This window comes from Neomonachus schauinslandi, chromosome 7, assembly GCF_002201575.2.
Source record: "Neomonachus schauinslandi chromosome 7, ASM220157v2, whole genome shotgun sequence".
In the NCBI taxonomy this organism is placed as follows: domain Eukaryota; kingdom Metazoa; phylum Chordata; class Mammalia; order Carnivora; family Phocidae; genus Neomonachus; species Neomonachus schauinslandi.
In genome coordinates this window covers 103,473,018-103,499,621 of record NC_058409.1, presented here as the reverse complement: position 1 = coordinate 103,499,621, position 26,604 = coordinate 103,473,018, and the positions used below count along the sequence as shown (strand labels likewise).

The window sequence follows — 26,604 nt, the reverse complement described above, 5'->3', positions numbered from 1 at the left end:
TGGGGCTTTAAAAACAAAACAAAACAACACATTCTAAGACTTATTTTGACAATTCCCGCATCATGCCCCGGTCCTCAATCCTGAGAAAAAGTGGCACATTAGAGCGTGAAAAGACCATCTTCGTCTTCTCTTCCATGCTGCATGTCATCAAAGTTGTTTTTACATTCTCCAACATTGTCTAGCCTGTAAGGAGAAAAGAGAGGCTGAGAATGGGAAACACCAGGACCAGAAAGAATGGGATGTTGCTAACTCACAACGCAACTAACCATGGTTGTTAAAGTGAAAAGGGCTCAGACTCCAACCTAAGCCTCTCCATTCACAGATGGGAAAACTGACGCCGCGGGAAATAAAGGGCTTTTGCCAGTCTATTCCAATAAGGGAATTAAAGATTTCTATATTTACATTAGCAAAATATAAAATCAAGATCAAAATGTGTGTATGACCTTGGAAAGCTGCCTTGCTGAGTCTCAGTTCTCCTACTTGTTAATATTTATTTGTTAATATTTTCGTATTGATGCAATTAAGTGAAGCCACAGTCTTCATCACAGTTTACACCAGATCTTTTCATTTCCTTCCCAAAAAGCTATAGAACGGGACAGATATCCAAAATCTCTTTCCAAAGACTCTTCAAACTATTTAAAACAAAACAAAACAAAAAACTGCTCTTATGGTCTAATACTGGGCTGAGGAACCAAATCCCAGGAATGATATTCTACATGTTTCTCATTTTCCATACTGCCAACTTTCTTCTCCATAAACTCCTGTTTAACAATGTCCTTTTAAAATGAATCACCCAGGGATGCCGTGGAGGCTCAGTCAGTTAAGTGTCTGCCTTTGTCTCAGGTCATGATCCCAGAGTGCTGGGATCAAGTCCTGTATCAGGCTCCTTGCTCAGCGGGGAGCCTGCTTCTCCCTCTGCCTGCCGCTCCCACTGCTTGTACTCTCTCACACACAAATAAGTAAATAAAATCTTAAATAAATAAATAAATAAATAAAATTAATTGCCCAGAGTTGAACAAATTCTGAGCACAGAGGACAGAGACATATCACCTTCATTCTTTTGCATGCCATGCTTCTATTAATGCAACCTGCCTTTATATTTGTATTTCAGACGAACATAACATAGTGTTAACCAAGACAGAGGTTAAAGTGAGTTAAATCCCACATCTTTTTCACCTCTAATGCCACACTTCTCCAACCCTGTATTTAATCAGAACACGAGCACAAGTCATTAAACCACTGAGTAGTATCTAATCATTTGTAACAGCTTGTACAATCATTACAACAATCAGTCATGCAAGATGAATTACCTTGTGTGTTTCGGGAACCAACTGGTTTTCATGACTTTCCCTGAAAAGACAAGGCCATGGGATAAGCAGAGTAGCTGTGCTAGAACATGTGAAATGTTGGGAAAGCCCAAAGCTGCCTTACCAAGAGCGGAGTTGGACCAAAGGTGAGAATTGAGGGAATGGTTTTGGCAGGGAAAGCTGTTCCTTTAATCAGATCAAGTGATTGCTTCTTCGGGCCCCAAGGCAGTGCCCATCAATTACACATCTGTTCCCATGTTGTGGGCAATAGTGTTAAGCTGCTTCATTCTTTTTTTTTTTTTTTTTAAGATTTTATTTATTTATTTGACAGAGAGAGACAGACACAGAGAGAACACAAGCAGGGGGAGCAGCAGAGGGAGGCTTTCTTCCTAGGGCAGTCCTAGCCAGAGGAGGAGGCTGGGCCAGGGTTTCCCCTGCCCTAAGACAATGATGGTAATAATAGCACTTTTCACTTAAGGCAGTCGTGAGAAGGAAAGCAGTTAGACACATCAGGAGTATAATAGCAGGACTGCCAGAGATTGAGTTTCCAGAAAATGAAGGTGCTCTTGTTTTTCTTTTCCAAAATATAAACTCCATCAGGAAGATGATACATGAAGGCTTTAGCATCCGAGGGAGAATGAGTTTTCCTGTTACCTCCTTGACCAGGATGGAGACAATGATGGAAAGGGGACTCTGAGGGAAGGAGACAGGGGCAGGAAGCAGAATCAGTCCACTCCCAGATCCTCCTAGAGGCTCCACAGCTCCAAAGGGCACCATCCCACCTGGGGCCTGCCCTCCTTACCTCGAAGGAAGAACGCCACAAGCAGCACCAACAGCCCGAATCCCAGGGAGGGAATGATGATCATTAGCAGGGCGGAGCTGATGGCCCTTTTTACCTGGTGAGACACGGGGAAAGCGAGTGGGCCAGTCCTTTATGAATATTACCCCCGCACGATTTTCCTGTCCCAGTCATACCTTCCACTCGCCAAGTAGCTTCATTGCTTGTCCCCCCAGCCCCACTTTGCCCCCATAGGGCTCAAGATCAAAACAAAACAGCCTTACAAATCAGAATTTCTTGGAAAATCTCTGAAAACCTGGAACATTTACCCAGACCACCCAATTTTCCTGTCTTCGACCTCAGGCATATGCTCAGGCATATGTTCAGGGGTCTGAAGATAGGAAATCTTCTACCCAGTCCCAGGCAGCTCTCCTCACAGCTGACTTAGACCTCCGGAGGCAACAAGATTCAAAAGAAAATGGAACTCAATTTCAAATTTTCTACAGCACAAGTTCTCAAAGTGTAGCCAGGGGACCCATGAGATCAAAATGATTTTCACGAAACATTATTTGCCATTTTCACTGTCACTCTCATGAGATGGACAGTGGAGTTTTCCCCGAGGTGACTTGACAAATAATGTGCTGAGGTCATCCTTCCAATGCTAGAATATGCAGGCAGATAAGAGAATTTCTGCCTCCCAGTCAGGGATTCACGAGATTTGCAGAAACGTAAAACAATTCACGAGATTTGCGTAAAACGTAAGACATTCACGAGATTTGCAGAAACGTAAAACAATGCCACCTAATGCCATTTTTTAAATATTTTTTCATTTGGGAAAATATAGTTATTTTTCATAAAATGTTACTTACGTCAACATGTCATGGGTTTGTTTTGTTATTCTTGCTTTTAAATGAATTAATAAACATTGTTTTTAATTTCTGTCTTAATGTTTATGAGTATAAAGGGGTCCTGACACCTTTTCTTGACACAGCAGCAAGGAGGGGCAACAATCTTCCTCTCAGGAGGGAGAAGGGAAAGAAGAAAGAAGGGATGGGGGGGGGGCCTTCACTTTTCCCTTATAGGTGTCGATTCTGCCTGCAGTTTTTACTTAAAGCAGCTTGAATCACTTTTGTGATAATAAAAATTAATGAAGGGTACACTCAGCAAATAAGAAGGATGCTGGTGGCAAGTGTCGATCTTGCAGGATGTCACTAATCCTGGGCCACACAGAAGGCACACAGAATGATTTTGCCATGATTTTGTCCTTTTTATTTCTTTTTGTTTTTCAAAGTGTCTGCACATAGAGAGGCAACGATGGGAACGTTATTTCTGCCAAGAGCACAAGGCGCCAGCCTACGAATTGCTCAGCTATTTCCCCACAGTTGCTGCTCAGATATATTTGCCTCCCCAGTTCATTTCTGCAAACCTCTATTCTGGATTTTAAAAATCGAAGTCATATGCTTCAAATACTTCACAAAAATTTTACCTGTTCTGATTCTACTCCATTTGGCACAGACATTTCTGTCTCCGTTGCTGGGAAGGAAAAAGGGGGGGAAATGTTTATATTTCCTGTCGGGGAATAAAATACCACATCCTGCAATAGGCATTTCAAAGCTCATCTGGAATTTTAGTTGAGGTGTTTAATCTTTTAATCCCATCTTTCCTTTTTTTATATCATTTATTTACAAGACATTTGTTTTGAGATGATTTTATCTGAAGCTCATCTGCTATCCAACATTATCCCACAGGAACATCTCCATTTTATAGATGGGTAGAACGGGGTACGAGGCCAGCAGGCAATTGGGTCTAAATTTTCAGCAGGTACCAGCAATGCATCCGGGATTTTTACCCAGTAAGAAAACGTGTCTATCAGTTAACAGATATTTATTAAGCATTTATCATAGGCCATGTACTCTGCTAGCTGTACCATCAACCTTGTTGACGAAATTTACAACTTAGTGCAGAAAACCAAATTTAAGCAAATAAGGTGAATAGTTGAAAAAAATAATGTTACAATTGTGCAACATTCTGGGAATAAGTAGTACAATAAGTACAATAAATAGATATGGATAGGGACACATCACAAGGATGACTGACCTCTTCTGGAGGATCAAGGGTAGGTATCCTTGAGAATGTAAAGTTTAAGCTGAGTCATGGGCTCATTTATTTATAACTGATAGTTGAGTTCAACAAGCGAGACACTGTGCTAAGCACAGTCCCAGGCACTTAGAATACTAAGATGAATACAGCATGCCCCCCGCAACCATGAAATTCACAGTACATTAGAGAATGAGGACCAGAAGGTCATTCCGGCCTCATAGGCCAAGGGTAGCGATGGGCTGTGAGAGGTTGCTAGGGAGGGCGGGAAGGGGGAGAGGCATGTAGCCCAGTGTCGTAGCTCAGTGAGAGCTGCTAGGATTAAACTCCTTGAGGACAGTGTCCCCCTCCGCTTGCTCAACAGGGGAACCTTAACACAGCCTGGCACACACTTGGTGCTCAATAAGTGTTTGTTGAATGAATAACATTTGAGCTGAGTTAAGGTTGTGTAAGAATTAGCAAAGAAAGATGGTAAAGGCCTTTTAGGAAGCGCAGCATCAGCAAGGCCGTGGAAGCATGAAACAGTGTGCTTCTGAGTGGAATGGCAGGCAGCCGTGAAGGCAGAAAATGGGGGAGCCGGGTGGGGGGAGTGGCAAGGGATGACCACAGAGACGGGCAGGAACCGGTCATGTTTCATGCTGGTAAGTCTCCGTTTAATTCTGTAAGCAGTGGGACACCACAGAAACATTTTAAGCGTGCTATGGTCAAGTTAAGAGGATAAGGAAATAGCCAAGATGAGATGATCAATGACCATCTGATCCCAGGTCTGAAATTCAGAGCTAACAGAAATGACGGGAGAGAGACAGATTTTAGAAATGCTTAGCAAGGAGGATGTGGACACTGAACGTCGGGGTGAGAAAGAAACAAGTCTTAGATAACTCGCAGGTTCCTTCTTGAGACTCTCGGCCATTGTCCCACTGTCCTCCTAGGCTAGGCACAGCCAGAGCAGAAGGGTCAGTCCAGGGGAGAAAGGTGCCGGGTTCAAATTCATAGTCATTGCGTAAGGGACCCGAGAGACACACGTAAACACCACTCGCCTCACACGCAGTCGATGGATTCGAATCTGAACCAAATTCAGGGAAAGGTTGGAGTTGCAGATACTGGTTTGGGAGTCATCAGTCTCCAGGGAGCAGTTAACATCCACTGAATGTATAAGAAATCCAAGGGTTGCATGTCCAGAGAGAGAAGAGCAGGAATCCTAAGAAACCCCGGCACTTGAAAGGTGGACAGAGAAGGCAAACGAGAAAGAAATAGAAGAAACAAACAGCAGGGAGCAGAAACTGAGACCAGTGTCATGGAAGCCAGGGCAGGAGAAAATGCCTAGAAAGGATATGAAATCGTATGTGCAATAAAACCTGCCGATAGAAACAGAACATAAAGCTGCACCTAGTCAAGGACTGAGTATCGTAAAAATCTAGGTGAATAATTACTGAAATTGATCATTGTTTCTCCCGTTTCCTTGTACTTGAGGCGGAAGAAAAAATGTGATAGGTTTTCTAAGGCTCATAATTTGGTATAAGAGAGCTTATTTGTTCGACAGGAAAGTGACTTGTTGAATGCCTACGAGCATAAAACTCAGAGGGGAAAATTCAGCATGTTTTCATATCCTACAACTCAGTTATTGTTGTTTTTCTCTCCGCTATTATTCCCTAGAGCTGGGAATTGCAGGTAAGAATTCAAAACTCCTACCCCTGTTCTGTCAAAATCCTATACTATTAAAATCATTTGTGATGGATAAGACCGATATTGGAAACCATCCAAGAGAAAAGCCAGCCTAGGTCAGTTTTGTCAGAGCTAATCCGTATTTTAAATTGGAATTGTCTAATGGCAGAGACATTTTGCAAACACAAACACTGCGGGGTGTTACCGACCCCTACTTCCTCTCCTCCCTCCTCCTCTTCCTCCTCCTATTCCTTTTCTTCCTCCTCTTCTTTCTCCGCCTCTTCCTCCTCCCCTTCCTCATTTCCTCCTCCTCCTCTTCCTCTTCTTCTTCTGAAAATGCCAAAAGCCCCAATGAGAAGCACTCCAAAGCCACAGTGTTAGACGGTATTAGACACTGAATAGCAACAAGGAACACAAGTGGATGGTGATTTTTGTTCCTTGTGGAAGAGCGATGCTAACAGCTAGGGGATGGGGTAGACAAGTGAAGACTACTCGTTTCTGGGTCTTCTGTGCTACCGTGGCCCTTACATTCTTAAGACCCTGAACTCTTAAACAAGCACATTCAGGCAAAGACAGGAGTGCCCCCCACCCCAGACTTGCAAGAAAAGCAATTCTGTGGGAGGGGAACTGTGGTAAGTTGAATAGTGTCCTCCTCAAATGTATGTGCACTCAGAACCTCCAACTGTGAACTTGTAGAAATAGGGCATCTTTGCAGATGTAATTAGTTTAAGGATATTGAGATGAAACCATCCTAGATTTAGGATAGGCCCTAAATCCAATGGCAGGTGTCCTTATAAGGAGAGAAGACACAGAGAGACACACACAAAGAAGGCCACGTAAGGACGGGCAGAGATTGAAGGGATGTGGCCTCAAGCCAGGGAATCCCAGGGGCACCAGAAGCTGGAAGAGGCAAAGGGAGGATCTTCCCTTAGAGCCTTTAGAGAGAGCATGGCCCCGCTGACACCTCAGTTTTAGGACTTCTGACTTCCAGAACCATAAGATAATAAATTTGTGTCATTTCACATCACTACATTTCTGGTAAGTTTTTATTTACAGCATCCCTGGGAAAATAATACAGAGACACGGTAGTCATTAAGATCTTCCCCTGGGGATGGGCACAAGGGATGCAAGGAAGAGTGACCTTTCATTTAAAAGAAAAATTTTTTTTTAAAGATTTTATTTATTCATTTTGACAGAGAGAGACACAGAGAGAGAGGGAACACAAGCAGGGGGAGTGGGAGAGGGAGAAGCAGGCTTCCTGCTGAGCAAGGAGCTGATGCGGGGCTTAATCCCAGGACCCTGGGATCACGACCTGAGCTGAAGGCAGATGCTTAATGACTGAGCCACCCAGGCGCCCCGCACTTAAAAATTTTTTATACACTTTGTACCTTCACCATATATATGTTTTCTACCTAAAAGAAATTAACATGTAATAACAATAAAAGAATCTTCAACTTAACTATACTTTTCCCAGCTCTATGGATTCACCAATACTTGATTAATAATTAGATTTGCCTATGGGGTGAGAACATATTTACATTAAAAAATACCAAAATATGGACCCTCTTGACAGAGTTCTCATTGTAAATTAGTAAGTTGGCTTACCGGTTTAATTTTAGGCTCTTGATTGAGTTCTTGATAGGCATGGGTATTCTGGCAAAATGGAATTCTTGCAAAACTGAACCCCAGACCTTGGAGCGCTGTGAAGCTACACCTGGGCCTCCCCCACCCTTCACTGAGTGTCTGTGTATCCCACATTTCCTGACTGCGTGACCTCAGGCACGACATCACCTCTCTCTGAGCCACAGTTTATTCATCCGAAAATGCTGGTATTGCACAACTGATCTCCTATGTCCTTTTTATCCTTTATATTTCTGGATGGCTTTTTACAAAGAATTTGAATGACCCAAGAAAATGATCATTTCACAGTAATTTTTCAAAAAGGATGAAAAGCTATACTTAGTATAGGAATTGAGTATGTAAATACTTAAGAACATACAAACACATGCATACCTCTTGCTCCACAAAGAAAATTTAAAAATACTGAAAGACTAAATACATCTGACTTTGAGTGGAAATATTATAGGCAATTAAAATTTTTTTCAATACTTTGTCTACTTTCTAAATTTTCTCAAATGAGAGAATTTTAACTGTAAAATATATACCACGTGTTAATCACTGGAAACTTTGCAAGATGCCTGAGTCAAGAGCAAACCCTTGGGGTGTGTATCATTTCTCTGAAGCAATGCCACAGTGACCTTCTAAGTGAAACTTTGAAGATCGCTGTTAGAAACCCATTAACTCTCAGCTAAAGAAGAGCTGGGTGTTGCTATTAGTAAGACACACCCCTAGATATGAGTACTGACATACAAAGATGTTCAGGATAAATATATATATATAATGAGCTTTTTTGTTTTTTTGCTTTTAAAGAATGAATGCATGTAAAAACCAGGGAAATCCAAGTAACCTTTGTAGACTTGTTAATTGTATGATGCCAATGTCAATTTCCCTCTTTGACCATGTGCTATAGTTATGTAAGATGTTTGGGGGAAGGTGGAGGAATGTATAGATTTCTCTGTACTATTTTTGCAAGTTTGTGTTGATTCTAATATTGTCTCAAAACAAAAAGCTTTTAAAAAGTGGTTTAAATATCAGCATTTCATATGGTTCAATCTAATATATGCATGGTACATAGTGGCTTTACAATAAAGATTTGTTTAACAAAAATTGTTCAATAGATGTTAAAGCAAGCTTTAAAATTATTTTGTAAAAAATTTTAGAATTTTTGTAAAAAATAATGATAGATGTTACTATGTCATTAGAAAACAAAAATGATCCGGAGTGCCTGGGTGGCTCAGTTGGTTAAGCATTAGGCTCTTGATTTTGGCTCAGGTTGTGATCTCAGGATCCTGGGATTGAGCCTCATGTTGGGCTCCAACCTGTGCATGGAGCCTGCTTGGGATTCTCTCTCTCTCTCTCTCCCTCTCCCTCTGCCCCTCCCTTGCTCTCTCTCTAAAAATAAATAAATATTTTTCAAAAAGAAAAAGAAAATGATCTGAAAGAATATAGCCCACACTGTTAGAGTAATTATATCTTCTTCTTGGTCATTTGGGGTGAGGGGTTGGGAAGAATGTTTGGAATGCAAGGAAATTTCACTTTATACTGTTTTGCTGTTTTCTTTTACAAGAGCATGTACTTGGGGTACCTGGAAGGCTCAGTCATTAAGCGTCTGCCTTCGGCTCAGGTCATGGTCCCAGGGTCCTGGGATCGAGCCCCGCATCGGGCTCCCCGCTCAGTGGGAGTCTGCTTCTCCCTCTCCCACTCCCCCTGCTCGTGTTCTCTCTCTGGCTGTCTCTCTCTCTGTCAAATAAATAAAATATTTAAAAAAAAACAACAACACAAGAGCATGTACTTATTTTAGAACATATAAAAATAAAGTGTAGGGTGCCTGGGTGGCTCAGTTGGTTAAGCGACTGCCTTCGGCTCAGGTCATGATCCTGGAGTCCCGGGATCGAGTCCCGCATCGGGCTCCCTGCTCGGCAGGGAGTCTGCTTCTCCCTCTGACCCTCCTCCCTCTCATGCTCTCTGTCTCTCATTCTCTCTCTCTCTCTCAAATAAATAAATAAAATCTTTAAAAAAAAATTTAAAAATTTAAAAAATTTTAAAAAGTGCAAATGTGAAGACCGTAACATAAAAACACTCCCTTTGCCTTTAAAGGGCTTACCATCCAGGGTAGGGTAGGAAGCAATATTCAGGGCCTGTACTGGAAGAGTCCTGTTGAGAGAGACTCACATCTGCTCCTTCTAAAGAATGTGTCCTGTTTCTGGATGGTGTAGATCAAGGGTTGGCAAACTATGACCTGAAGGTCAAATCCGCTCTGCTGCCTGTTTCTGTATAGCCTGAGAGCTAAGAATTGTTTTTATATTTTTTAGTGGTTGAGAAAAAAAAAAGAAAAAAGAATAACTCATAACACATGCAAACTACAGGCAATTCATATTTTCCATGTCAATCAATGAAGTTTTATTGGAGCACGGTGGTAACCATTTGTTCACGTTACCTCTGGCTGCTTTTGCACAAAAGGGCCAAGCTGAGCAGTTGAGACTAACAGCATGGCTTGTAAGGCCTAAAATAGGTACTATCTGGCGCTTTACAGGAAAAGTTTGCTGACTTCTGGTGTAGTTATCAGAGCATAATTTTAATCTTAAAACCTTCAGACCTTCAGACCCTAGGGTGATGAGACTTACACTTCAAGGTGGTTATGCCTAAGGTGGTAGACTGGAACCCACCCACTAAAATAAAACTATGTGCTCTTTGCAGATCTGGAATGGCATTGAATTTTTAGATAAGAAAATCTTTTAAAATCCATTTTAAATTATCACCCCTGTTCCCATCCCATTGGGCAGAAATTGGCTTCAAAATTACTAGGTACTCCCTATCAAAATCAATTTATTGAACACTACAGTGTGCCTGGCATAGTGATAAGCACTTCATGTAAATGATCTCATTTAATGCTTATACAGTCCATTCTACAGACATATCAACTGAGGCTGAAAGAGTTTAAATCACTCACTCAAGGTAACCATACATAATAAAAGAAAATTTGAACCCAACTCTGAATGACTCAAAAAATCATGATTATAACCACTCTGAGAGAAAAGAAAAAGAGCATATTAAAATCCTATTTGAAAATATAAACTTTCTAGCCAGTGGGCTTCATGCCAGAAATCAACTGGAAATAAAAGCACTCTATCTTTTCAGTGGGTACATTTTGAAACTGATAGTACATATTTTGACTCATCATTAAATTCATAGATACAAGGACTCATCTGTCTCTACTTTTTTTTTTTTTTAAAGATTTTATTTATTTATTTGACAGAGACAGAGATAGCGAGAGCAGGAACACAAGCAGCAGGAGTGGGAGAGGGAGAGCAGGCTTCCCGCCGAGGAGGGAACCTGATGTGGGACTCGATTCCAGGACCCTGGGATCATGACCTGAGCCGAAGGCAGACGCTTAACGACTGAGCCACCCAGGCGCCCCTCATCTGTCTCTACTTTTAAAACAAATTTAGTTTTGATACAAGTCAACTCGATACAATCTTAATGTAATCATAGAATTTTTTAAAGTGACAATGAATCATGGGACACTACATCAAAATCTAATGATGTATTGTATGGTGGCTAACATAACATAATAAAATAAAATTTAATTAGTAAACAAACAAACAAACAAATAAATAAATAAATTCAAGTCCCTAGGCAAAAAAAAAAAAGTGACAACTTCAACCCTTCAGTGGTTTTTTCCACGGCAGCATCTGGCTTATGCTGCCCCCTTCTGGACCACTGGTGGTATGGTCTTAAAAAGCCAAAGGAAAGAAAAAAAGATTCCCCTAATCCGTCTGAGTATTTTAGACTTGAAAAGAATTAGAAATTATCTCCTCTGAGACCCCCCTCTTTTTTCATCATCAAGAGAAAAATTAAAATCTAGAGACAGTTTCACTTACTCAAGGTTTCATAGCAATGAGTAAGAAAGGAAATGACTAGAACCCATATTTTCTGAACTTGCCTGGCAGCATTCCCGCAGATTTGGAATTTCAAAAAGCCTTTTGAAAATAGAAACGCACATTTATTGAGTTCACAGACTTCCCTTAAATTTTGGAGACCCCTGAATGTTTTTAATATGTTCAATGATCAAGAAGAGCACTATATACTTAAATAAATCAATTATTACATACTTGAGTCAGATGTTCCTTAGCACCAGGGGCAAAATTGGGTGAGGACCATTTTTTTTTTTAATTTTGAAAAGGAACAGTGGGCAAATTGTTTTGGCACCCAATGTGGTTCCTAAAGCAGAAGGAATGGTAAGATGATTTCACATTTCATGCCGATGAGGTGACAGAAGGAAACCAAGGACTGTAGAACACCATTAAGACTCACTGAGTTCCAAACTTGGCCTCAAGCTTCCATTGCCTCCAAGGATTCCCCACCAACAAAAATGTCATCATTCTGAGAGCCCAGAGTTGTCACCTCAGGCTCCTGCTCTCATGTACCAATATCTGAGGGTCTCAGTGATGCATAGATAAGACCCCATCCCTAATCCTTCCGCCCCAGACTCCTCCCTGAAGGGCAGTGTCTGGCATGGCTCTTCCTACACCCAGCTGATCAATAAATCTTGATTGAGGAAGGTGGCAAAGTCCTCATTTTACCAAGAAACCTCAGAAGCATTAACAACAAGAACAATAATAATAAATGGACACCATATATCAAGCACTTAACTATACTACATGCCAGGCACAATGTGAAGGACTTCCATGTTTGATCTCAAAAAATGCTCTGCAGTAGATTCCATTATTGTTCTCACTGCACAGTGAGAATCCTGTGGCCTAGGGATGTCAGGTGACTTGCTCAAGTCATGTAGCTAGGAGAGGAGAGAGCAAATCTCAGACCCAGGATTATTTACTCGCAGAGCCCAAGCTCTTATCCTCTGAACTTTACAGCCTTTGGAAAACATGGCAAGTGCTCACACACACTCGCTATGGAAAGATCAGTGCTGGAGAGTGAATGATCTTGCTATTTCATGGCACAGTAGGAAGGATCCGTTTGGAATGGAACCCTAATCTTTGGCTGCTTTGGTGGATGCAGTTTCTGGAAAGGAGATTCTATTATTATTGATGATGATGATGATGATGAGCACAATGTAAGCAGCTGAATGTGCACAAAACACTTTCACATTTATTATCACTTTTGAACTTCGAAAGAAATCTACTGGATGGGACGCCTGGGTGGCTCAGTTGGTTAAGCATCTGCCTTGGGCTCAGGTCATGATCCCAGGGTCCTGGGATCGAGCCCCGCATCGGGCTCCCTGCTTAGCCAGGAGTCTGCTTCTCCCTCTCTCTCTGCCCCTCTGCCCTGCTCATGATTTCTCCCTCTTTCTCTCTCTCTCTCAAATAAATCAATAAAATCTTTTTTAAAAAGTATTTAAAAAAATAAATCTACTGAGGTAAGTAAACTTGGGCAAAATTATTGAAAGAGGAGGAACCTGGAACTCAGAGAGGTCCCATATCTTGCCCAAGGCTGCATAGCTAGTAATGATTGCTAGCAAACGGTAAAGCTTTGCTCAGTGGCGGTATCATAGCCAGCTAGGTTTATCTGAGGCATGATTATTGTTGATTGAAAACTTTTCCCAGTGATATCTGATTCCACATCCCACGTCTGCCCGCCCTCTGCTCTGCTGCTGAGCATCCCAGGGTTCACAGGTTGCAAGTGCAGGGAGGCTCTTGCCAAAGGGTATTAGTACCTTTAGTCAATGGCTTGATCACAGTGCGAGAACAGATGCTTCACCTCCTCACAGAACTTGCTCAAGTGTGCCATTTATCCTACCTGCTGGGAGACCAGAGATCTCTCCAGTGCCTAGCTCCATGTCAGAGGAGCATTTTGGTCAGAGTGGTCACCCAGCTCACTTGGTTATCCAATAACGAGGACCCATCTTAGGACTGGCTCCCTGTTCTATTTCAGTGGCTGGCATCTTACTTCTTTTCCACTCTGCTTGCTTTACCACGGTCGTACATCTCTTAAAGCTTGGCAACACTCTTTGTTCTTATTTGGTTGACCTTTTTGAAGGTGAGCGGTTAGATGTTAGAATTACACAGATTCAATCCCAACTTTATTAATGAAAAGATATCATTTGTACGGTTGGTAGAATAGAAATGCTATTGTGAGAAGAATCATGAGAATCCATTCTTTGTCCTTTGCCTTTATCTCCAGACTGCCGGCCTACCAACTGATTCGAGCCTGTGGACAGTGTGGCCATGAGAGATAAAACAAATCAGCTAATGCCTCGTGAAAAATGTTGACTTTGAAATCAACTGCATCCAATTTTTTTCCTCCTAAAAAATGGCATTTGTGAGTGAAAATGAGCTTTGCTTCATTCCCCTGCCTTCTTCTGGTCCTTCCACTGAACTTGTACTGAAAATGGTAATTCGCCCTACAACTTCCTTATGTCCTTGATCAACCGAGGACCCAGAAAAGTGTCAAGTTCTGACACGGCTCGATTGTGTCTTTAATGAAATAGCACAGTGTAGGGGAAAGAGTTCTGCTTTAAGAGTCAGAAGAGAGTCGTACCCGGGGCCTCGTTCCCACTTCTCTTTGAACTTTTTTATGCCTGTGCCTCAGTTTCCTTCTATGTAGAACAAGGAGTGTGCACAACACCAGTGAAACCTAAATGCCTTCTTGGGGCCAGGGATGGGCTGGCTTCAAAAGAATCTCCCGAAGAAGTTTGTAAGCATACAATTTCTTGGACCCACCCCCAGAGGTTCTAATTCTGTAAGTCTTGGGTAGACTAGAGAGCAATCTATATTTTTACTAAGCGCCCTGGGTTCCAGGCCATGGCCAGGCCTGGTATACATGGACTAGATGACCTCAAAGTTCAAGGTCTTGGTTCTGTTCTCCTGTCCCCCTGGGAGGTCAACATGAGATCAGATTGCTCCACACCTTCATTTATTCTAGCCTCACTCCCTTTTCTCTTACCTCCATTTCTAGACCAAACCCTCATTTTTGACTGATCCCCCTCTCCTACACCAGGACCAACCTTGCTCCATTCACTATCCCCTTCTCTAAATTATTCATCCTCACACTTCTTGAAAGAATACCTAACATTCATTCTTTAACAATTGCTCATCTTGGACTTCAGTGCCTCCACCCATAGAACTAACACTGCTCACCTAATGGTCCCCCTGTCACAGTTCACAGCCACCTAAGTGCTCATCCTACTTGACCAGCATTCTGAATTTCCTAATATTTGACTACACCCTCTATAATCTTTGTCAGGCCAGCCCTCTCTGCACTCCTGCTCTCCTGGATCCCTTCCTACTTTTGTTGTCTTCCTCTCTGCCTCCTCTCCCAAAGTAGTTGTTACTTTATGGGCTTGTACCTCTTCATTTCCCTCTTCCTCTCACACAATATCTTTAGGTGATTCCACAGGAGCTTCAATTACCCCTGTGCTAATGAGACAATATAATAAAGTGCTTAGAAGTTCAGTTTCAAGAGCCAAAAGACCCAGGGTCCAAACTCTGGAAAATTTCTTTCTTTTTTTTTTTTTTTTAAGACTGATTTTTTTTTTTTGGGGGGGGGAGGTAGAAAAGGGCCAGAGGGAGGGGGGGGGAAGCAGGCTCCCCACTGAGCATGGACCCTGACCCAGGGCTCAATCCCAGGACCCTGAGATCAGGACCTGAACTGAAATCAAGAGTCAAGATGCTTAACCAACTGAGCCACCAAGGCACCCCTCTGGCAAATTTTTTAATGTCTCCAAACTTCAGTTACTTTTCCTTTATAATGGACATAATAATAGAATCTTTCTCACAGATCCAGACAATGCCTAACAATGAGACAATGCACCCAGGCCTGGTATATAATAGGCACTCAGTAAGTGCCATTTATTATCAGTGATTCCCCAAATTGTATCTACAGCCCTGAACTGTCCCTTATGAGATAATATGTATTAAAATATTGGTTAAGTAGCAAGTCCCTGTTCAGCAATTTTAATGTGAATCACAGGAATTATTATTTGATCAGAAGTAGAGGCCAATCATCAAAGACACCCATCCCCACCCAGGCATCCATACGTCAACCCAGCTCCACATTTCCAGCTGCTCATTAGACATTCCTCAGGGGCCCTTTGAACTCCAGCTCTCCCAAACAGATTTCATTCTTCCTCCTGGGGTTCTTCACTTGTTAACCTGTCACATCGATCTAATCTCCCAAGTACAGAGAATCTGTCATCCTTCATTCTTACTTGGGTTACCAAGTCCTCTGGATCTTAACTCTGAAGTGCCTCTGACTCTGTCTCCTCTCTGTAGTTACTGCTGCCATCATTCTAGTCTAGACACTCATCCCTGGCCTGAATTATTACGGGAGCCTCCTGGGTAGCCTCTCTGCCCCCAGGCTTGCTCTCTCTCATACATCTTCCACACTCTTACCAGAGCAGTGTCTCCTAAAACAGAATTGGAAATATCATTCCCTAGCCAGAAAACATGAATTGTTCCTTATGACCCTGGAATAAAATCTAAATTCTTCAGCCCATCAGTCAAGTCCTTTAAGAACCTAGGCCATTCCCCGCTTCCCATCTCCATTAGATGAAACTGGACTATTAGACAATCTCCAAAGACTTCATGCTCTTATCAAGTCCTCCTCTCTTTGCTCATGCCATTCTACTTGCCTGTTTACCCTTCCCTGCACAATGAAATGTTCTCATCCAAGGAGGAAACCTTTCTATACTTCGATCTCAAAACAACTGGATGATTGTTTGCTCTGCATGGCCTGTCCATCCCACTAAAGTGTGACCCCTTGTGGAGCCGATGTCACAACTTATTCACAGAGAGGCCACTCAATCAGCCATGTTTAATGAATGACACATTTGAAAAGCTTTTACCAAAAATCATGCTGCCTATTTCCATGTTTCCAAACCAAATGCCAAGATAAAGACAGAAGATCCTATCTCCAACCACTTTGTCCTCTGAGACTCCTTTGACTCCATGGAAAGGCCAGCTTGCTCTGGACCATGAAGCTTGGGAGGACTTTGTAAAACAGAAAGATCCAGGAATAGAACAGATCTTTCTAAAAGCGTTCCCTCCCCATTCTCTCACCATCCTACCCTGGGACCAAGAAAAAGTTACTGTAAGAATCTTAAGAAAGGGAAAATGTTATTATTATCAAAGCATGTTCATTTTTTCTTAATTTTATTGGATTGACAGCAAAGTCCTCATGCATATATGGGTGCCTTGAATTTGAAATGGTTTGGTAGCTTTGACTTCATGCTAGTGATGGGTATAATGATCTATTTGGGGGCTGAGAAAAAGTGAATCCTAATACTTTAGGAGAAAATATGAAATCCCTCCTTGGGGAAGCTCTGTTGAGAGACAGTGGCTGCCAATCCTGGAACAAAGGCCAACTACACATGGGATCGGAGAACTGGCCTCTGGTCTCAGCTCTCTTCCCAAGTCACTGCAAGGCCTCTCAACTCACAAGCCTTTCCTCGGTCTCAGTTTCCCATCTTCTCAGTTTCCTGGTTTTCCACAGACAATACTGCTCCCCAGGAGTTCAGAAACACAAGTTTAAACCCCCTGAAACCTGGGTGTGAGTCTCAGCTCTCCCCCTGTCTAGCTGTGTGATCTTGGGCAAGTCACTCTACATCTCTGAGCTCCATTTCTAGGCAGCCTTAGGGTGGATGTGAGGATTTGCCAGCCTGGATGGGGCTTCTTCAGAGGATGTCTGCAGCAAACGCCTTAAAAGTGGAGGGGGCACCGAAGCAGGAGATACATACTTGGAGTTGTCTTATAAAAGGAATAATAACACGAATCTAGAAATTCTCCCACGACACACCCAACTACAGCTCTTTTTCCGGCATGACTCGGTTTCCAAGCCTCCATTATAGAGTGGAGCCTCCCTAGACTGAGCAATGTGAGAGAGACAAAACAGTTGAGAAGCAGAAGACGAAAGGTGTCCAGAAGCAGGAATGAAACCAATAATTGGGAAATCCGAGGAGGATTTAAAAGGGCCTCAGTGAAGAGATTTCAGAATCTCAGATTTCCTCCAATCGCGAGTAGAGAATTACTACCGTGAGATTTTAAAAGCTTTTCTAACTTTCCCAAGTTTGTAATTTTGTCACTCATTGGCTGTTTCCCTGGTATGGTTAGCAGTTAAAAAAAAATCCTTAAACCAGAAAGTGTCTGTACTTCTAAGGAATAACTAGGCGGCTGGAAGCTGGTGGCAGTGGCCTCTTGTCATCCTGCCGGAGTGGCCTGCAGATGAAGGTGTGTGAGTAGGAAAAGCAGCAGATGTGGAAAGAAGAGAGGAAATAGAATCCGGCAAGATGACTATCATTTACTAGCCACTAATTAGGTCCTAGGCATCTGTCTCACGCATTTCCTCACTGAACAGTCCTTTGAACTAAGTACTCCTATTATCGTCACTGTACATTTGAGGAAACAGAGATTTAGAAAAGGATAAAACAAGTAACTCACCTGAGGTTCTGGAAAAAACAAAAAACAAAAAACAAACAACCCCCCCTCCCCCCAAAAAAGCACCCTGCACACACACACACAAAATGTCAGAGCTGGGATATAAGCCTGAGACTTCAGACCCCATGGTGAGTCCTCAAGCCCATTCAATGCTTCCTGGGAGACAGTGAGGAGAAAAGACTAGGAAGAAAGGATCGGAGACGTTACTGAGACAGTAGAAGGACCAGAGGCATAATGAATGGAAGACTTAATCCCAGGCCTCGTGATGACAGCTTCAGGGTCCCTCCCCAGTTAGAGACTAGGTCCTAAGGGAACAATCTGGGACCATTTCACACATTCCTCCTACCAAGCAAGAAATGAAATTAACCCTCAAGCTGGACAGAATGATTTGAGTTCCTAAGCACCTAGAGGGGTCAGAGTTTGTATTCCTTGAACAGACTCTCTTCAGTTAAGGGGAGAAACCTATGAGAGTTTTTATTGTTGTTTGTTTGTGTTTGAATTGTGGTTCCAAACCATCTGGAGCTTTGCAGCTTTCCTGGAGAACCTCAAGAAATGTCCTAGACTATTCCCTCCAAAAAATGTGTGTGCACATATACACACAGAATTATATATGTAATTTCAGGGGGTTCATACCGCACTCCAGCCAATCCACAGACAACCCAGGAGCCCATGGCCACAGTTTAAAATCTTTGAGGTCTAGGTGTGAGTCCTAACTCTCCCTCTGCCCAACTGTGTAATCATGGGCAAGTCACTCCACATCTCTGAACTCCATTCTAGGGAGCCAGGGGGTGAGGATGAAGAATTGCCACTCTGGGTAATGCTAATTTTAGGCAATAATAATTTTGACCAGATCTTCTTTGGATTTAAACCAGCCCTCATCCATGGAAGGTTTGCCATCCAAAATTACATGAAGAAATGAAGAGGGAGTCAGGGATATTTAGCCAAGAAAAAAAACCCACAGAAGCATGTGGGCTCCAAAATGGATTGAAACCATTTTCATGGGAATGAAGAAGTAGGATTCATTCTGAATTATTCTGTAAGTGGCTCCAGAGGGGGGTACTGGTTGGGGTGTGGCAGGGAGGGAAGCAGCTCAGCCTGGTGTCAGAGTGGCATCACAGTTGAACAGACACGGTTAAAGCCAGGCCGCCATTTACCAGGTAAGTTAGATAACTGTCATGGACTCTGAAACGGAAGTGACAATGGTATCTATCTCCTAGGATCTTGTGAAAAGTCAAATGAAGTAATGCACTTAACATGCACAGTGTTAAAACAAAGAGACACTTCAGTGGGTGTCAGCTTCTCTAATAGTCTCTGACCCTCCATTTCTTTGTCTGTAAAATGGGGACATTATCTGTACCCGATCAGAAGGTCACTGTGAGATTTAAATCAGAAAATGCACATTAAACACCCTTAATACAGCACCTGACACATAATTAACTCCTCAGCAGGTGGGAAGTGCAATTATGATTACAAAGTTTTCGTGACAAAAACCAATGGGAAGAGAGGACAGTTAAGGAAATGAACTTAACCTTTTATTTCAAAATGGAAGGCAAGGCCTTACATGAAGGGGGGGAATCGGAGGGGGAGACGAACCATGAGAGACTATGGACTCTGAGAAACAAACTGAGGGTTCTAGAGGGGAGGGGGTGGGGGGATGGGTTAGCCTGGTGATGGGTATTAAAGAGGGCATGTATTGAATGGAGCACTGGGTGTTATATGCAAACAATGAATCATGGAACACTACATCAAAAACTAATGATGTAATGTATGGTGATTAACATAACATAATAAAATAAAATTTAAAAATAAAATAAAAATTTAAAAAATTTAAAAAAATGGAAGGCAAGGCAAAAAAATATATATCTAAGAGCAGGGACTCAGAGCTAGACTTCCTGCATCTGGCACCTGAGAGCTGTGTGGCCTTGGGAAAGTTGCACAAAATAGGGATACGAGCATCTGCTAAGGAAAAATTGAATGAAGTGACCCATGAGAAGAGCTTGGCTCTGCACCAGCACATAATACGTGTTCAATAAATCCTGGTTTCTTCCATAATAAGTAAAGGTAACACAGAGATAGACCTTCTTATAACAAGTTCCTCTCCAGCAGTGCAGCCTTTAGTGGCTGCGAGTATTCTCTCTCCCCTGGAATTTATCAAGGACGAGAGAAATGAAATTACCAGGGATATTACAAAAGAGGGTAAAACATCAAGATGACCCCTTGTTCCCTTGCAATTCAATGTAAGATAGTTTGAGATTTAAATGGACTGAATGATAGATAACATTTTGAAAACTCCTTGCCCACCCTCCATCATTTTTCTAGTTGCTACCTTCTCTTCTGCCAGAAAATAGCCCCTCACCCCCACCCCATGCCATGGACAAAGAAAGTTTAGATCTTGGGCATCTAGCTTCCCTTCAGGTCACAACAACTAGTCCAGATTTTCTGTCTTCCTGCTGGATGAGGGGGTGCGTGCCAAAGCTTTTCAACATTAGATCACCCTTGCATTTCATCTTGATTTATAGTCTTCCTTCAAAACGTATCCCCCTTTCACTCACTCTTGTCTCTCCCCTCCGATTGTTGTCTTCTGAGCTTTCGTGAGTAATGTCTCATTGCCTCCTTCACAGAGTTAAAGAACTACCATTTTCTGGCTAATAAACATATAGAAAGACAGTTAAACTCTTTGTTAATCAGAACAACAAAAGCATAAGATGACATTTTTTTTCCTGGGGAGATCGAAAAAGATGAAACAAATGGTCATCTCAAGTGCAGGGGGGATGTAGGAAAGCCGACGCCCCATGGATGGGAAAATAAATTGGCAAACCCTTTCCAGAAGACAATTTTGTGATGACTATTAAATTTAAAGGTGCACGTTTTCTTTCGGCTGAGCGCTTCTCCTTCTTGGTCACCCCCCTAGTGAGAGAAACACTGGCACAGACACTTAAGGAGACACTCACAACACGGATGTCCCCTGCAAAGTACTTATGGTAATGAGATATTAGAACAACCTCAGTGTCTCTTAGTGGGCGATGGATACCATAAGTATCCATAGTATAAAATACTATACAGCAATTTAACATAATGATGCAGATCTACATGGACTGGAGAAGAAAGTGGTCCAATAGGTAATGTTAGGTGCATAAAACAAAATGCAGAAGGCTGCGTACACTAGGACAGAATTTTTTTTAAAAATCCACACACAAAACAAAACTGCATTTTTCTGTATCTATACACATATATAAGCAATAGAAAAAAGATCTGAAGAATGCTCATCTTCAACTAATAACAGTGATTATCTCAGAGGAAGGGCTGGGATTCAAGACAGGGAGTCAAAGAGCATGTTTTCCTACTCTTTTTATGTATCCCTAACAAAAATACATTAGTGCAGTATTTGTGCATTCTACCATAAATTACTAATATATTTTTAAGATGAATGAGTGATTTTCTGGCATTTCTAATTTCAAGACAGAAGCAGCTAAGGAAGAAGGGGAATACCAAGAGAGGGGTTTCAGAAATGAGGCAGAGGAGGGAAGAAGTCAGCTCGGATGCTGTTTGCAGGTTTCGCTTTCATCCTAGCTTGTGGGTAGATGGAGGATGTGACCACAACGGAACCAAAATAGCCGAATTCCAAGACAAGCAGGCAGATGACAGATCAGATCGTTCCCACAGTCAGACAAAACCACCCTCGGGAGCATAGCCCTTTACCTCTTGTCTGAGGAAACGTCACTGAGTCACTCATTTCCCACGTTGACTCCTGGGATGTTGAGTGGAGAAAACAACCTTTGGACTCTGGGCGGGGGGGGGGGGGGGGAAGGGAAAGAGAAAACAAACTTCAGTAAACACCTGTCATTTTATTTTTGGTGCTTCACTGTCCCCTAAACTAACTTCTGTCATAAAAAAGAAAAGAAGAGCTAATTAAATTTTACTGAGCATTTAGTACATGCTGGACAGTGTTCCAAGTGATCTACATGCATCTTCTCATTTAATCCTCAGAAAGAGACACAGGAGGTGTTATTATGAGTCCCATTTTACCAGTGTGGAAGCCAAGGCCCAGAGAGAGAAAATAACTTTCCCAGAGTCACACAACAGATAAGAAGCAGGACTTACACCCAGGCAGTGTGACACCAGAGCACACACATGACCCCCCCACCCATACTAGTCCCCTATGTTGTACTAACACAAGAACTGATTGATTTTTTTTTTACTCCACAGATGTCTGCTTTCTTCTACTTGATTATAAGCCCCATTAAGTAATATCTACCACTTGAGCACTTACTAACATGCCAGGCACTCACCTTCAGCCATCAGTTATACAATACTCCAACTCACCTGGGAATAAACCAAGGCCAGAGACCCCTGGCAAAAAGGAGTAGAACAGGGAGCCAAGGCTGGGCAGTTCTCTCTGGCACCCCCATGGATGAGAATCATGCCTTATTTTTAGGGTATTCTCTGCCCTTGGGCCATAGTAAATACGTAAAGAAGGCTTGAGGGATAGATGAAAGGTCACATGAATGAAAGAATTCTCCCTCTACTACAGAAAGCTAGAGTCAAGTGAGAACATCCCTCAAGGGGATCTACAAAGATCATTGTGCTTGGAATTAGGCCGAGACAGCTAAGCACTAGCTTGCCTAGAATAGAAAGGCAAATATTCCAGAGATGTGCTACCAGGAAGAATTGCTCAAACAAATCAAGGTCAGTCCCAATCTCTCTCTCCCTACCTCCCTTTCTCTCTCAAAGCCACAAGAATGAATGAGCCACAAATGCTGTCCAATTTGTCCTAGGTAGAGCTCATGGCACACAGGAACCAAAAGTCATCTCTAATCATCTAATTCAACAACACTTTACTGTCCTCAATGTAGGAAATGAGGAAAAGAAAAAGAAAGCCAAGTGTCCACATACCTTTGGATGTAAGTAAGGCAGTGTTTCCAGAAGTCACCTCAGTGCTTCTCTCAGGGCCAATGGAGAGAAAGAAAGTTTCTGACTCTGGAAGAGAAAAAAAGTTCAATAAAAGGGAGCAAAAAATAAGTGTTTGTGCTGAGTGGTGGGATTCAGGGCTATTTTTATAGTTGTCTTTGTGCTTTTTTTATATATTTCAGGTTTTCTTCAAGGATTGCATGTAATTTTTAGGATCAAGGGGAGTAAACTACAAATGTTATATTTTAGGATGATTATTTTAAAGGCCAAAAGAGTAAAAAATACATACAAAAACTGACTGGTTTATGGTTCATGGACTTTAGGTGACTACTCAGAATATAAAAGAATTAGCCAATTCAATATTGTCAGGCTATTTAAGCTATTGAGGCCTTACTGAGGCAGCTGAGACACCTAAGAAAGCCTTCACGCTATCTCTTAATGGTTTTCCAATATTCTTACATCAGAATCAGAGGTTGAAACATGGTGGGAGCTTTGGTAAGCCCGGTAAGTAATGGAGCTAGGAACTCAGTGAGGTTCCAAGATGCAGGATCAAAAAGAATTGGGGGGAGGGAAAGGGGGGGAAAAAAGGAACAGAATGGAAGGGAGGGAGGGAGGGAGGGAGGGAGGGAAAAAAAAAAGGAAGGAAGAAATAAGGGTAGAACTAGCTCATCATCAAGGAATATTTTAAGACATCTAGAGGCCTTTCCTCAATGCCCAGGCAGAGACCCCTGGCAGACTGAAACTGGATTCTGACCCCAGGTGACATTTCCTGGTTCTTCAATAAATATCTCTAAGATTCCTGGAAGGTCGGGGCGCCTGGGTGGCTCAGTTGGTTAAGCGACTGCCTTTGGCTTAGGTCATGATCCTGGAGTCCCGGGATCGAGTCCCGCATCGGGCTCCCTGCTCAGCGGGGAGTCTGCTTCTCCCTCTGACCCTCCCCCTCTCAAGCTCTCTCTCTCTCTCATTCTCTCAAATAAATAAATAAAATCTTAAAAAAAAAAAAAAAGATTCCTGGAAGGTCAAGTGGAGAACCAAAAAGAAAAAAGGAAAAAATAGGGGGAAAAAAAAATGATAAAACAAAGAAAAGGAACAGGTTAGTGAAACCACATCCTCACTGACACCCCCACACACAAACACATGTGCACACACACACAGTTATAAGCTGAATTATATTCCCCAAAATTCATATGTTGAAATCCTAACCCCCAATACCTGAGAATGTGGCCATATTTGGAGAAAGAGGTAATTAAGATAAAATGAGGTTATATGGATGGGCCCTAATTCGTTATGAGTGGTGTCCTTATAAGAAGATAAGTTTAGGTCACACACATTCACAGAGGGAAGACCTCTGTGAAAACATAGGGAGAAGGTGACCATCTTAAGCCAAGGAAACAGTCCCCAGAAGAAATCAACCCTACTGACACTTTTATCTCAGACTTCTAGTGTCCAGAACTGTGAGAAAATAGATTTCTGTTGTTTAAGTCCCCCGGTCTGTGGCATTTGTTATGACAGTGTTAGCAAACCAGTATACACACACACACACACACACACACACTGAGACCCAAGAGCAAGTCTCTGGACTGCCCCATTCAGTAAAAAGAACCCTGTTTCAAGGGACCCAAGATACATCTGACCGGCAGAAGGGAAAGAATGGCCAAATGTACCATGTACCTGCAGTGAGAATGGGCCCTTCCATGGAAAGCTCAGTGGTTGGAAGCACTGTGGTGGCTTCAAAAAGAAAGGTTGATGTTGCTGGAGGGTATGTCATTGCCACTGTTGTGAGGGCAGTGGTGGTTCTTGTCTGAAGTCGTGTTCCGGTTGTGAGCTCAGGTAGAGTCACAGCTGTTGCTGGAAGCACAGCTGTGGTTGTCGTCAGAGCAGTGGTGGTAGTTGGGAGACGCGTTGTTGAGTGCCTGGTTGCTGGGGCTGTAACCAATGGAAGATACGTCTGGTACCAAGCAGAGACGGAGGAAAAGGGAAAGCATACAAATATATGTGGGATCTGTCCATTTCTCTCCATTTCTGCTGCCCTCACCTGGTCCACTGACCTGGACCACTGTAATGCCCATGGAAGTTGGGTTTCTTACCTCTACTCTTGGCCTTTCTGATCTGTTCTTCACACATTGGTTACAATAATCTTTTTAAATGACAAATAATTATGTCAGTACCCTGCTTAAAACTTTTTACTGGTCTTCCATGCCCTTGAGATAAAGGACCCAATCCCCAACCTTGGCCCACAAAACTCTATCTGATCTGGCTCTTTCTTTACAATCTCATGTCTCCACTCCACTCTTCTTGCTTTTCCCCAGCCCTCTGACCTTTCTTCATCTCTCTGAACAGTGACCTCACACTGGAGGGACTTCATACCTGTTGCTTCCTAGCCTCTCCCTTCATTAGGCTGACTCCTACTGAGCCCTCTTGTTGCAGCTAAAAGGACACTGCTGCAAGGAAGTCACCCATATTCGGCAATCGCAATTAGGTTTCTTGGTTTTGCACTTTACCTTGGTTTTCATACTTTACCTTCACAGCATTTATTGCATTTCATAACTGCACATTTTATCTGATGATTATGGTTTAACACCAGTTTCTCCCATGAAACTGTAAGCTCCATGAAGGGAAATCTGGTATTTACTTTGTTCTCTGCTACAGATCTAATACCTACCCCAGTGTCGGGCACATAGTAGGTTTCCAAAAACATTGCATCAATGAGCAAATGAACAATTGCATCAAAAGTGAGCCCAAACATAAAATTTCAGTCAAGCAAGATGAAGAAGCTCTAGAGCTCTGCTGTACAACATCGTACCTGTAGTTAACAATAATATATTATACACTTGAAAATTTGCTGACTTAGAACTCATCTTAGACGTTCTTTCCACAATAAAATAAAATTAAAATCTAAAAAAAGTGTGCCCAAAGTATGCAACATGGGGTGAGAATATAGTCTCTTTCAGATATTAAAGATAAGTTTATGCCAACACCACTCACCCCTAACATTTGAATTTGGGTTCATCAGCCACTGTTATTCTATATGTGCTACCCTCTCTTAAATATGACAAATTTCAATTAACTCTAACAGATTCCAGTGAGCTTAGAAATGACCCATAGATATTGAGTTCAACAAGTATTTTATAAAATAATAGTTGGTTATACAGGCTTGAAAAGAGAAAGCTTGGATTAGCATCATTTAACTTCAATAAAACTTCAACAAATCAGAAAAATACCTCTTTATCACAAAGCCACTTTTTGAGAAAAATACACTAATGTGTATGAAAGTTCTCTAATGAGAAGCATCCATATAAATTATTCTCAAAGTTTATGGGGTGCCTGGGTGGCTCAGTTGGTTAAGTGACTGCCTTCAGCTCAGATCATGATCCCGGGGTCCTGGGATCGAGCCCCGCATCGGGCTCCCTGCTTGGTGGGAAGCCTGCTTCTCCCTCTCCCACTTGTGTTCCCTCTCTCGCTGTCTCTCTCTCTCTGTCAATTAAATAAATAAATAAATAAATATAAATAAATAAATAAATAAATAAATAAATAAATAAATTATTCTCAAAGTTTAGAGTGCATTGGAGTCACCTGAGAATCTTGTTAAGTATGTGGCTATAAGCATATGACCTTGCCTCCCAAGATGCCTACCCAGTGAGGAACAAAGCACAAGAATCTTCCATCTTTGATGCAGGTTGAACACAGAGCTTACTCTGAGAGGCTCCATTCCAAACAAGCAGGAAAGCTGATCACTGTTAGCATAATTCAACCATAGGCTGCCTTCCATGCAGTTCAAATCTTTAAGAGTTGCACCCTATTCCAATTTCATCAAAAGCAACTAATAGTAACAGAAGGAAAG

The 26,604-nt window shown here is 42.2% G+C and overlaps 1 protein-coding gene and 1 pseudogene across 1 annotated transcript; one reads left to right on the top strand and one right to left on the bottom strand.

Moving 5' to 3' along the window:
* LOC110585333 (T cell immunoglobulin and mucin domain containing 4) lies at nucleotides 1-24,452 on the bottom strand. The gene is made up of 7 exons (XM_021695548.2): nucleotides 24,435-24,452; nucleotides 22,749-22,832; nucleotides 21,555-21,638; nucleotides 3,572-3,618; nucleotides 2,110-2,203; nucleotides 1,311-1,350; nucleotides 1-183 (listed from the first exon to the last, which is right to left on the bottom strand). The coding sequence occupies exons 3-7, from the start codon at nucleotides 21,586-21,588 to the stop codon at nucleotides 99-101; spliced, it is 300 nt and encodes a 99-aa protein (XP_021551223.2). The 5' UTR covers nucleotides 21,589-21,638; nucleotides 22,749-22,832; nucleotides 24,435-24,452; the 3' UTR covers nucleotides 1-98.
* On the top strand, nucleotides 12,951-13,035 carry LOC123325336 (annotated as a pseudogene).
* Nucleotides 24,453-26,604: the final 2,152 nt, after the last annotated feature.

Bases quoted from the DNA above. Each gene is read 5' to 3' on its own strand.
- LOC110585333 (XM_021695548.2), bottom strand. From the start codon at position 21,588: ATGAGTGACTCAGTGACGTTTCCTCAGACAAGAG. The intron at 1,351-2,109 runs GTAAGGAGGGCA...TTGTCTTTTCAG, and splicing joins TGTGGCGTTCTTCCTTCGAG to GGAAAGTCATGAAAACCAGT. The intron at 184-1,310 runs GTAATTCATCTT...TTCTCCTTACAG, and splicing joins TGGTTCCCGAAACACACAAG to GCTAGACAATGTTGGAGAAT.